This window comes from Falco peregrinus, chromosome 6 (genome assembly GCF_023634155.1).
Source record: "Falco peregrinus isolate bFalPer1 chromosome 6, bFalPer1.pri, whole genome shotgun sequence".
Lineage (NCBI taxonomy): Eukaryota > Metazoa > Chordata > Aves > Falconiformes > Falconidae > Falco > Falco peregrinus.
In genome coordinates, this window is record NC_073726.1 from 31,855,082 (window position 1) to 31,868,679 (window position 13,598).

General features: G+C 38.3%; 1 protein-coding gene across 1 annotated transcript in view; it reads right to left on the reverse strand.

Annotated features, from left to right (window-relative positions):
* LOC101916701 (otogelin-like protein) overlaps positions 1-13,598 on the reverse strand; it is a 100,549-nt gene that overhangs the window by 28,254 nt on the left and 58,697 nt on the right. The window contains exons 30-36 of the mRNA XM_055807692.1: positions 12,322-12,478; positions 11,742-11,768; positions 6,681-6,848; positions 4,844-5,122; positions 4,106-4,223; positions 2,790-2,869; positions 760-1,868 (exon numbers count right to left, since the gene is read on the reverse strand). Coding sequence (XP_055663667.1) covers positions 760-1,868; positions 2,790-2,869; positions 4,106-4,223; positions 4,844-5,122; positions 6,681-6,848; positions 11,742-11,768; positions 12,322-12,478 — 1,938 coding nt within the window. The remainder of the gene's footprint in view (positions 1-759; positions 1,869-2,789; positions 2,870-4,105; positions 4,224-4,843; positions 5,123-6,680; positions 6,849-11,741; positions 11,769-12,321; positions 12,479-13,598) is intronic.

A 13,598-nucleotide genomic window follows, 5' to 3' on the forward strand; every position in this document is an offset into this window, starting at 1 on the left:
CTAAAATGGTTTCAGGAGCTGTAGGCATTAGTAAAGAGGGCATTACAATAGGTATCTTTAGTGCTGCTGAAAGGCTCGTAGAAGGGTTTAAAGTGAATGTAGAAAAATCTATAGAAGAAGTTGGAAAGTCTGTAACTGGAGTTTTTAAAGTTCCTTCTGTATCTAGAGATGAAACTGATATTTGGGTAGCAGTTATATTTTGTGTTAATGATGGTTTCCTACTGACAATGGGAATCAATTAAGAACTTGTAATATGAGCTGTCACGTAAGATGGTACTGATGTTGATAATGAGATTGTAGATAAAGATGACAACTTTGTAAGAGAAGGGTCTTTGGGAATGAAAGTGCCTGAACTTTGTGCCACAGAGTCAGTTTTCAATTCCGTGTGTGAACTGCTTGGGTACTCTGTAATTTCTGAAGTGGTTATTAATGTGGCATTTAAAGGTAATTCAAATGTCTTAAGGGGGAAGACTGTAGTCATAAGGGATTTTATTGGCTTTTTAGAAATGGATGACACCAAAAAGGAATCAGTATGCATCATGTATTTATTTTCTGTTGAAGCTTTCCTTGCTACAGACATATCAGAGAGTGCTGGACTGACTAGAAGAGTACTTTTTTGGAAGCAACAGTGACATCTGCCATAGCTTTGGGCTTCAGAGAGTTAGTCAGAGAATGCATTGGTATAGGTACTGTGCATGTTACAGAAGAACTCAAAGAAGTGTTTATAGGGATTTGGGAAGCAACCTAAGGTGAAGATACACTCCTTATGGGCAGAGCAGCAGAAACACTGCCTTTTACTAATGGAGATGTCTGCTTGGGAACAGTCACTGGAATTTCCACTGAAGATAGAAATGGCTTTGGAAAAAAACTAGTTAAAGAACTTGCATTTAATGATATCAGAGAAGTTTTAGACAAGAGTTTAGCTGTTTCAAAATATGAAACTGTGATTAATTGAGGAAAACTTGTCTCCAGGCTTGCAAATCTAGTAGTCATAGGAATATGAGGAGCAGTTGAAGTCAGTGCAGGAAAGGGTGTTGGGCGAACTGCAGTTTGACCAGTGCCAGACCTAGTTCTAACAGACAAACTAGATATAGGAGAAGTTGGTGTGCTTAGTGTCAGCTGTGAACCTAGGAGAAATACAGGTCTTGTGACAGTTGCTCTGCCAGCCAGCAAAGCAGGCAAAGACACTTCAGAGGATACTGCTGCTCCCTTAGAATGACTTACTGAAGGACTCCTACTCTTCCCAATCCCTATGGGCAGCTCAGAAGTAACAAAAGGTGGCTTGGAGGTTAAAGTCGTTAATGCTGAGTTAGGGGGAGCAGTTCCTAACTGAGTGGTTAATGTTTCGAGTGGAAATGGATCTGCCACTAGGGACATGGGTGTTAATAATGCAGAACATGTTGGAATAGGACTTGCACTGAGCACGGTTGGTTTAGTTGCTATTGTAATGGGTAAAGTTACAGATGCAGTAGAACTGACAGTATGTGATGTGACTGCTGGTGCTTGAAGAGCAGTTGGAAAATCTGTTGAAGAGATGAGTTTGGAAAGGACAGTAGGGCTGGCTGTGCTGTGAAGTACATCAGAAGGCTCCACTGTACTTGGTAATGAAAATGTTGAATAGGTGGCAGCATTAGATGCTTCCAATGAATGAAAGTCTGTAATGGCCTCTGCTGATATATTCATTCCCCTTAAAGTTGTGTTTGCCTTCATGGTTATTTTGTCTGTCACACCAGTATGAGTTGACTCAGTCCCTGAAGTAACAAATAAAGGAGGTGTCTGAGGAAATCTCTCCATGGTAGCACCCGTGTGAGAGATTAACAATGAAGGTTTTGTTCCAATTGCTGATTCTGTAGGTGTTACAGGTATGCCTGAAAGGAAAAATGCATGTTTCACTATCTTATATGGATTATTGGTAAAGCAAAATACCAAACATCTATCTCTGCTCAAAAGCCACTGAAATATTAGCAAATCAGAGCATCATTTTGCTGAGAAGATAACTTGCCAATGGTTCTAGGTTCCCTGATTACTTTGAGGAACTCAGCTAACTCAGTAATTTTTCTAATTTTCTTTGCAAATGAAGTCGCTAATTTTTTATTATAAGCGAAGCCCTTGATTTTGCAGAACAGTTTTGAAGCAACATGGGTATTCCATGGAAATTTAGTAAATCCAAAATAGTAAAATATTTGGAATAAATATAATTTTGGAAGGTAGTATAGTATATGAGATAACTTTGTACTAGCAAATATCAAGCATAATGTATTTAATTCAAAACCTGTAAAGTAAAATAAGAGACAGAATTAAAATGTAATTGCTATTTTAAAAGAATATTATATACCCAAAATAAGCAAATTATATGCTAACTTCACACATCAAAAACTACCAAATAGATGTACTGAATTTGTTAGTGGTAGCTTATCAACTGAAAAGTCTGAACTTTTCACCACAGAAGTATTTCTTCCATTTGGGATCTTTCTCTCATATACATATGATATGCTAGCAGTATATAGTTAAACATACTTGTGGTGAGTATAACACTATCACAAAAGGTTACATTTAACACACTATTAAACAAATTAAAGAATTCAGCTTTAGAAATGGCTTGTTTGGATATAGGAGATCTATTTTGGATGACTGGAAATGGAGTCTATGTCCTACAGAGACATTCTTCAAGAGAAGGATGTTCTGGTAAAGCATTTAATAAAAAAAATCTATGTACATTTGATTAAAATATTTCCTATGATCTCTAGAGTGATTTATAGGGTTAGACTAATATAATAAAACATACTTACAGTCTTCTGGATAGACACATTTAAGTGTGACCTCATCAAGGATCATGTTTTTGGGACAGTATGGCAAGCATCCTTCAACCCTTTAAAATATTGTATAGTTAATTCTAAAACCATGGTAGAAATTATCTTCTATTATTTTATTCTGGCAAAATGAAACATTTGAATGTCTTCCCCATCAGAGTTCTGAGAAGTTTCCAAGTAATGGTGAAGACAGCATTTTGAGGCATTTTTTAAGGTCAAAAAGACATTGAACAGCACAATTCTGTTTCTATATTGTTAATCATTTTTTTGCATAGGCTGACAAACGTGATAACTTTGGACCATTCTTCTTCCACAACCAGGTGGAAGTTCAGATTCCTAAGCAGAAAGGTTTTCCATAGGATGAAGAGCTTTTCTACGAGACTGCCATTTTACCCAAATATGTACATTTGAGATGTTAAAATACTTAGACAGATTCCATAGAAAGTCTCATTCTTGTGCACTTTCAGCATAGGAGAGTGTAGACAAGTCCATCAATTCCCTTACTTTTCATTTTTGGGAGATTTTTAATAAGAAAATCATGATATGAACAACCAGTATGCTTATATGGAAAAAGCTAAGAATACCAACAGAGAAAACCAGCAATATTACTAACTTTCCTAATCATAAACTACGTATGCCTAGGGAGGTAGCCTGAAATTTAAAATACAATTTTCCACCCGATTTCGCACCTTGAGGTTTTAGGCATTTTTTCTTTTAGTTTGCTGTGGTTCCATAGCTGCCGAAGATCTGAGGAGGCAGGAAATCTTGTTACTAAGTAACAAGATAACATCAGCCGTGTGAAATCCCTCACGGTCATACCAATGAGCATCTCTTAGTATAAAGTTCCTTCCTCTGACAGGAGAGGGCATAGTCCGCCCGTACTATTCCTACAGGTTTTGCTCCCTGTCTTGTAAACACCAGAAAGATACAGTCATTTACAGCATCATGGGATGCTGATGTAGGATGTGAATATCAATCCATAGAAGGGAATAGCCTTGATTTAATTTAATAGCTTTCTACTTAACAACTACCAGAAGCTAACCCCTGAGCTAAATGCAAACCCGCTTATTCTTCTGTTGGAAGATCACATGTAACCAGGAATGTATACTGTGGGAAATGAGAGGCTTGTTACAGATATTTTCACGTGAGTTCTGAGAGTTGCTCACAAGAGTGATACTGACATTTGAATGAGTGGAAAGGAATGGATATGACAGCGGCAGTAATTTTCAGAATGCATATGGTATACATGTATTACAAAAAAATTACAGTAGCAATATGAGCTTAATTTTACTTACGGAGGAAGGAATTTACATGCTATTCCTTCAGGATCACTGCATGTTTTAACACAAGGGTTAGCACAGGATTCGTATCGCCATTCACACATTCTTCTATAAGGCACAGACGCACTGAGTTCTGAGGAAGAAGGAAAAGGTATTATTTATTGATTGTGTAGTCAAAAAGCTATAAATTTGTAGCCTTTTCTATAATGTACATTGGGTTTTTCCAAAAAATGAAAAAATAAAAACTAAGTACAGTAATTCTTAAGAACTTTAAATAGGTGAGGTTTTGTTCATTTTCAGTTTGAAGTATTTGACATTCAATTAAGTTAAAAGACACCGAAGCTCCAAGGATACAAACAGCTACTCACTTTTACAATATATTCTGTTTAAAAACCTTAAAAATCAGTTAAACCTGGTGAAGGTACTGCTCGTTGCAGAACCAATACAGTTACCCCACTCATTTAAAAGAACAGCTATCTATAGCTCACTAACAAAATATTAACATGCATCTTTTTGTGACATGCCACATTCATTTTGAAAGAATAAAACAATGAAAATATATTTCAAAGATAAAGTGATCATCATAGCTGCAAAACTTAGAAAATAATAGCATTTGGAGGCAGAATGGAAGACAAAGACAGAATAATAATTTTAAATAGGATAAAAAGTTGTTACTATTGCTGATGAAAGACAAGTCCTCTGAAGGCAAGCAGAAAAAAACATACTTATCCCTGGGCATTATGCAAAATTTACCTTCAATACTAAAGCTACTCAAACGTTTGAATTCTTCTGAATCATCATACTTTGCCACTTTAACACCAGATGAGGTAAGAATGATGAAAAAGCCTTTTTTACTGTGCAGTTCGAAGGCACTGAGCCCTGGACTCCAGAGACCTTGGTGGCGGAAGAAGGTGGCCTGTCTCCGAAAGGAGGCACTTGCCTGCCACTGTTCCAACCCAACGGTTTCATTGTCGTGTACGTACAGAAAGTAGTTTGGTCTTTCAGCAGATTCAAGGGAAACAAGAGAGAGAGCTTTCACAGAAGAAAAAGAAAAAAAAAAAAGGTAAGATTTTCAGAGAAAACAACTTAAAAGTGAGATTAAAATCTCTATATTGGCTGTTAAGTGGCTCCTTTTATAGAAATGCTTTTCACCAAAAAAAAAAATCAGCTGTATGTAACACAAAAAAAAGTTAGAAATGCAGGGTCTAAAGGAGATCTCAAATGATCACATATTCCAGGGCCACCAGACAACTAATCAGTTAGATCAAAACTACATTCAGCTTACTGCTACCAGCCTTCAAAATGATTCATAAGCAGTCTCAAACTGGAAGGTTTTTATCAAAGTTGAGCAATTGCCCGATAGTTCACTGTACCAAAATTCCAATAGCAAATAACATCATGCATATACTGTAAGAACATGCATTACTTCACCTTGAGGTCAAGCTTTTTTTACCTACAGTCATATCGAGCCATACAGTAAGAAAATCTGTGGCCAAATAAAAGACTCAACCCTCTATTTGCTCTACCCATGTCAAAAATCAAAGGTAGAGAAAATTCTCTGAAAACTTAAGAACTCAGACAAAGACTGACTTCATATTTGCTTTTCAAATTGAACAAAATCTTGAAGTATCTTTAATCTAGGTTAATACTATCTTATTCCTTACAGATGTGAAAACTACATGTGTACTGCACTGATATAATGAATGTTTTACTTCCACTTTATGTCAGTTGGAGAACTGACAAGACTGAATTAATTCTTCTGTTCTATGTACTTTCTTATTTCAAAATCATATCTAAAACCCTAACTTCTCCATTGCAAAACTGTCAACTGTGAATATAGTTTCAAATCTTACAGTGAAGACAGCCTTTCTCTATGTTGATTTTTGAGGGTATGAGACTTTTTCAACTAATTAAAATCCATGAGAAAGCATTGAAAAAATCTGTATTGAGTCAATTGGCACAAACCCAATGCATATGAAGACAGGAGTATATATGAAGAAGGAAAAATACATATTTATTTTTGTTTGTATAGTTTGGATCAGTCTCTGGTGAGTGAAAAATAGAGCTTAGGAATAGCTGTTCACCTAAGAAACTCCCTTCTGCATTGTGTAGAGATGCTGCTCACTAACAATGCAGGAGACAGATTGGTTGTTCTAAGTTGCACATATTATAGCCCACTGAAAGTCATGAAAAAGAGGAAAAGATAAAGTAGAAGTGATTTTACTGGAGACAAAAAAATCCTGCATGTACCTTCCATGTTGATATTTGCTAGATACAAATTTTTCAGTTTCCAATTATATAAAAACTAATTAATTTTTTTTTCACAAAGGAATTCTATTCACTTGTATTTTGCAATATTCCAAAAACAATCTTTGAAAAGTCAGCTTTAAAGCTGACAGTGGGGTTTTCCAATATTAAAAAAATAAAAATAAAAAATCAGTATTCCTCCTCAATTTTTAAATTGGCTACTTAATCCTCACTTATTCTAATAACTAAAAATATATCGATTAATTTAGAAGATGCAGGAAAAATAATTCCTATAGTTTGAAAAATATGAATTGCCATTAGCAAAATTGTTGAAAACACTTACATAAATCTTTATCTTTGAAAAGACCTGGAGTAATCATGAAACTGAAAAATACATTTTCATATGCTCCAGTTCTAGGCAGAGGAAATATCCTTCTACTGGACACATTGGCTCCTATAATTGTGTCGTTCTCTCCATAACTTGCCAAAATATAGGGTCCTTCACCAAGACCTAAGGGAAGAAAAATCAAACAGAAAAAGAAAAATCCTTCTTGTATAACATACAAAACTTAAGTCTTTGTTGACATAATATATTGCCTTAAATATTTCACCATCCCTGGAATCAAATACTAAGCTCAGTGCCTCAAGGTATTATGCTGGATCTGGTCTGTATCTATCTGTTCAGTGTACTCCCTTATTTGCTTGCTGCCCGGAATACGACAGATACAAAGCGAACACAAAAAAATGTGGGTAGCTGTCCTCACAAAATGACCTGCATAAGAAAGCAATCTGGGCTGCTTTGATATGGTCTGCAGTCTTTTACAAGTCCTTATTTCTATACTTTGAAAGAACAACAGAGCAACTTTAATATTATTCCCCAAATAGACACTGAAGCTACTCTAAGATCTACAAGGAAATTCACCTCCACAAAACAGTTTTCAAATTCAGCCATAATTCAACTTTTGGCAGCAATATTGCTTAAGAAGCTGTCTAGTTCATCCTCTCCCACAAACCACTCACTCCTACCCCCCTACTGCCCATGTACTATGCCATCCTAAGTGCTTCAGCAGTGAAGTGGTCCAGCTGAAAAATTACCAGCTGATTTTTCCAGTCTGATTTACCACATCATCATTCAAAAGCTCATGCCGATGTAACAGTGACAACAGCTTCAGCTGGTTCCACTGCCAAAATAGGGCTGGCCTAACCATGCCCCTCAGCAAACCCTTGGAGCTATTTCTGCTGGGCTGGAAAGGCTCACAGGGATTCATCCAGATACAACAGCATCCATCTTTGCCACTATATCGCATTGAAAGAACCAAGAGCAGCACACTCCTAAAACCTCGCCTTGTGAGTAAGAAACAAAATGTGTAAGTTCTGTGAAAGCTTTTAATCCTTACAGTGAAAAGACTGAACCCCTTCCCAACCTAAGACAGCTCCTTTCAAATATGACTCTTCCCAGAGGGAAGGAATTCTCATAATAATGAGATTTAGCTCAGCTAGAAGTTAAACATCAATTTCTGAAGAAAACTGCATGAAATAACTACTGGTTTTATATAGAAAATATGTTGGAGCTCATATACACATGAAGCCCACAAGCTTGCCACAAAATGACGACTTTCAAAGAAGTGGTGAGACAATGTATCTTAAAAAGGCTCTTTATTCTAAATCATTGAACGCTTATCCCTACATATTAACCAACATCTTGCCTATGACTTGAGCAAAAGGAGAAGTGAGCTGTAATTGATAAAGTTTCCATAAATAATCAACAGTTTGACATCATGCAGCACAAAAAAAGAATCAGAGGAGCCATCCTAGTCCTGAAAGGTGTTCTGCTGCCACTTGATGGTGAAAACATGCACACCACTGTTCTTAACTTTAACCCTGGCAGGCTGCTAAGCACCACACACCCGCTCGCTCACTCTGCTCCCCAAGAGAATCAGAGGGAAATAACTGAAAAGACTTGTAAACTCATACGTTGAGATAAAGAGAGATTAGTAAGTTAAAAAAGACAAAGAAACAAAGGAAAACAAACCCAAGAAAAGTGATGCAAAAAACCCCAATTGCTCGCCACCAGCTGACCGATGCCCAGCTGGACCCTGACCAACACTAGCCCCAGCAAACTTTCCCCCCTTTTTTTATTGCTGAGCATGACATCTGTAGTGTGTTTGTGTGGCAAGGTTTTGGTGGGGGGGGGGGGGGGCTACACAGGTGGCTTCTTTGAGAATATGCCGTAATCTTCCCCCATGTCCAATGGAGCCAATGCCAGCCAGCTCCAAGATGGACCCACCACTGGCCAAGGCTGAGCTAATCAGCAACAGCGGCAGCACCTCTGGTATAGCAGATTAAGAAAAAAACCCCAAAATCTGCACGAGCGGGAAAGAGGAGTGAGACTATGTGAGAGCAACGACTCTGCAGAAGGCCAAGGTCAGTGAAGAAAGAGGGGCAGAAGGTGCTCCAGGCACTTGAGCAGTGATTCCCCTGCAACTTGTGGTGAAGATCTTGGTGAGGCAGGCTGTCCTGCTGCAGCCTATGGAGGACCCCACACCAGAGCAGGGGGGTGTCCGAAGGGGGCTGTGACCCCATGGGAAGCATGCACTAAAGCAGGTTTGCTGGCATGACTTGTGACCCAGCGAGGGACCCATGCTAGCATTCTGTTCCTGAATTACTGTACCCCATGGAAGGGACCCACACTGGAACAGTTTGTGAAGAACTGCAGCCTGTGGGAAGGACTCACATTGGAGAAGTTCATGGAGAACTGTCTCCTGTGGGAAGGACCCCACGCTGCAGCAGGGGAAGAGTGTGAGGAGGAAGGAGCAGCAGAAACAACATGTGATGAACTGACCATAAATCCCATTCCCTGTTGTCCTGTGCCACTCAGGGGGAGGACGTAGGGAAACTGGGAATTCACTTAAGCCTGGGAAGGGGGGGGGGGGGGGGGAAGTGTTTTTCTGATTTGAATGGTAATTAATTAAACAAATTTCCCCGCAAGTCGAGTCTGTTTTTCCCCATGATGGTAATGGCCAAGTGATCTCCCTGTTCTTGCCTCAACCCACAAGCCTTTTGTTATATTTTCTCTCCCCTGTCCAGTTGAGCAGGGGAGTGATAGAGTGGTTTTGGTGGGCACCTGGCATTCAGCCGGGGGGGAAACCACTGCAGTGTCACATGGTATGGAACATCCCTTTGGGCAGTTGGGGTCAGCTGTCCCAGCTGTGTCCCCTCCCAGCTCCTTGTGCACTACCAACTTACTTGCTGGTGGAGCAGTGTGTGAGAACCAGGAACGGCCTTGACACTGTGAGCAGTAGCTAAAACATGGGTGTGTTATCAACACTATTTTCATCACAGATCCAAAATATATTACCATACTAACTAGATGAAGAAAATTAACTCCATCCAAGCCAAAACCAGTATACCTTATACTTTTTAAATAAGACAAAATTCCCTATTGCAAAGAAATGAGGGGAATTTAGCTAAACCCAGCAAGATCTACATGCTGTTACTGTACTAGGCTAGACTCTGTGGAGGGGAAAAAAAATCATCTGCTATGTGATGCTCATTATAGGATGAAAGTCACTAAAAAAGATGTATCAAAAGTCACATTCATATCATTGCATTTAGTCGTTTCCCTTCCTTTTCAATATCTTGCTCCCCACTGAGAACATGCACAGTATACGTATATATATGTATGTATATGTATACAGTATGACAAGTATAAGACAGGATGCCACAGGAATTGAGTCTGTTAAATTAATACCATTCTCATTCTAAGGAAATGTTCCTTACAGTACAATATTTGTGAGACCTGTGCATGAAACCTATCAATTTCAAAATATAATAGGTCCCAGTTCTGAAATTTACAGTACAAGCACAAGGTAACATCCTTCTAGAGCATCTCCTTGACTGCCAAGGTATGTTGCATGGTACATTAATCCACCCCCACAATGAATATGATGAGGTTATTAATTGAGACATTAGGGATTACTAAGATCATTCAACACAGCTGGGCCACTGACTTCACTCATTAAAACTAGAAGCAATGTTTTAACATATACCAAGTCAAAGAAAAAGCCCATCAATTAATTTAGTTGAGTTTTAAATTGAACCTGAGCAATCTCTTTTATATTTCAATGAAAGAAAGAAAAATAAAACAAAGTAAGCCACTTCAGACTGAAAACCTGGAAGATCATTGCATAGTGTGACAAATGTTTATAAAATTTATGAGGCTTTTTAATTTTTTTTCCAAAAATCATAGCATATTAACTATTACTCTGTTTAATCTCAACTCAGTATCATCAGAGATGCATCATATCCACCCCATAATTTTTGCAGAAAAGGACTTGAATTTCCCTGTGCCAAAGGCAATTAGTTCAGTGAAGTGAGAATTCAAATGGTAATAACCATGTATAACCTTCTAATAGGCGCATTTGAATTCCTTACTAATGTAGGATTGTCTGTTTGTGTTTATATAGGACAAATCTCAAGTAATACATGAGATGTTGCACAGAAGAACAGTATTTTAGCTATCCATACCAGAACAGGAGAGAAGAAGTCAGTATAACGACATAATGATATTAAATAAGGAATGTGTCACAAAATAATATACAACACTCCAGGCTGCTCCTACGAGTCATCTCTCCTTCCTAATGGATTTGAAGGTCCAGTGAGCTCGAGGGATTGTGACTATGTGATCCTGCCCTAGGGAATGGGGAGAACAGGAAAGAGAGAACCTCCAACACTGCTGCAGCTGACAGAAGTTCTTCTCAGCACAAGCTATGAAGGGTTTTATTTGCAGTGAGCATTGTATCATATTTAATCTGACATGCAAGATGTGTTGTTTTGCTTACAACTATGATGTTTGATTCCATGCTGCCTCTGTCCCTGGACATAAAGCAGAAAGGCCCATGGGGGTTTCTTTTGCTAACTTTGCTGAGCTCATTAAACTCACATACCCAAATGAGGAGTACAAAAAAAAAAAAAAAAAAGTAAAAATCATTCTAACCTGTGAAAGACAGAAATGTTTATGATTTTCTTCCAGGGTTAGTTTGAGTGAACCGATATAATAATAATGTCTCTTGAGTATTCATTTTTAAAGGAGAAACAAAATAGAGGTGGGCGTGCATGTGTGCATGTGTGTGTAAGATAACCATCTCAAAATAGCATCATACAGAAAGAAAGATGATAAAACAGTACTTCAGAGATGCCTTCTGTATTCTAGAGTGGTCAATGTGGGGAATTATCTGCAAATAAATGCTTCATAAAAATGGATTCAATTTTGGAACTGGGAAGTACAGACTTGTTTCTAGCATATAGCTAGCTGGTATGCTAGGAAACATGAAGAGTAAGTGTATTCAGCAAGGTACATAAATATGAGGATGAATCAAAGACAGCAATATCAAATACTACATACCTTGATTGTAATATTCACAGTCATAAGCTAAAAGAAAAAGAAAACAAGCACATTATTATTACCAAGTAACAGCAGAATCTATGCATATCTGCATCCTAAAAGTGTAAAGTTTACTTTCATGAGAGGAAGCTTAATTTCCCATAATGTATTTCAGTCAGTGACTTTATTTCCTTAGGCTTTTGTTCAGTGATATACAGCTGTATTTAAATAGATGTGCCATGACAGCAGACCTGAAGCATGAATTATTCTACAGCCAAGAATGCTTCTTACTGTCAATGAAAAGTTGAATGGACAGAATCTTTTTGCAGCCCTACACAGACCACTGGACGTTCCTCAGATCTGGTAGACCAGTGTCTTTCCAACAGTCTCTGCGCTGGCGCACCCTGAGTACAGCCAGTCCTCTTCAATAAGACAGCAAATCTGGCTGTGTAAGACTAACAGCTAACACACAAACAGCTTGAAAAATGTGAAGAAGAACATTTTTATCCACTTGCTTCTGGCATATTTCTGTTACTGGGCAGCAAAAGAGCGAAGGTGCCTCAAAGATGAGTTCTGGTGTGAGGCCAATCCAGGTACATACCACAGAGCGAAGGAGATCGCCAGTGAACCACTGCTCCTTGCTGGCAGCACTTGTGGGCATAAGCTGCAATACTGGTACACAAGCACTCGCAGTCCCCACCAAGATTGCAGTTGCATGTATCTGTGTGACAATTTTTCACAAAAGAAGTTACATCAATCTAGGGGAGAAAAAAGAAGGAAGGAAAAAAGACGGCTGGTGATTTAGTTGCATGAGCTGTACAAGTTCCTGTTGCACCATTTTTAGCAGGAGTACCACCTCTGGGTTGACTGAAAGTATTTAACACAAAAATAGGTATTTTCTAAGGTTTGGGTACATTCCTATACAAAAAGTACACTTCGAATTATCAGCTGTTACCTACATTACAGGCCAAGAGAAAATTTCAATCAGTGACTGTTATTAAGTATGTCTGTCCACACATTTGTTGTTCATTAATTTTGAGGAGTATATTGAAGCTGGCAGTTCTGTTTTTATAAGGCAAATGCTGCCATCTATAGTCATCCTGTCAGTTTTGTATGAACAACAGCAAGGAGCTACAGCTCTGGTTACCAAGTAATTAAAGTAATAATTTGTAGAAGTGGTTTTGGTGTGAGAAAGCTTGAGCATGCTGGGGACATTTTGCAGAAAAATGTTTCTGCATTTACCAAGATTTTAATATACCTTGCCTGTAAACCTTCATTAGATCAGAAACCACGTCCTCACTCTAAAATCCTATCACATTATTTTGTGGTTTTACACAATACACTATTTCTTGGATTTTGATCATATTTTTTGTAATGTTGAGCAATATTTCCAAAACAGTGTTCTTATTCAACACATGGAATGTTTAAAGCAATGCTTTTCTTTGGTTTAGACTCTGGTCTAGCTCAGTTGTAGAGCACTCAAATGGCACACATCAGATTGCAGAAATACCATCACAGTAACAAAGCAGCACTTATCTAACATGTAGACAGCTTCTCAGCTGGCGGTTGCTAGAAGCTGGCAGGGATACAAATGCTGTTTTTCTGCCTTCAGTGGAGAAAGATGCCATTTGCTTTCATTCTTTTTCTTATTTTGAAAATAGGGATACCACTGGGGTGGGGCACAAGATTTAGCTCCATAGAAAATGGCTGTAATAGCTTCACAGGAACCACCAAACCACAAATTGGCTCCAAAGAGCTCAACCTCTGTCTCATGTCTGCAGGACAGCATCTCTTCATGGGTCAGCAACATCCTGCTGTTGTGACAAACTGGGAGCCTTGGGTCAAACCTCCTGCTGAGTTCAGGAGTTATGAAGACCT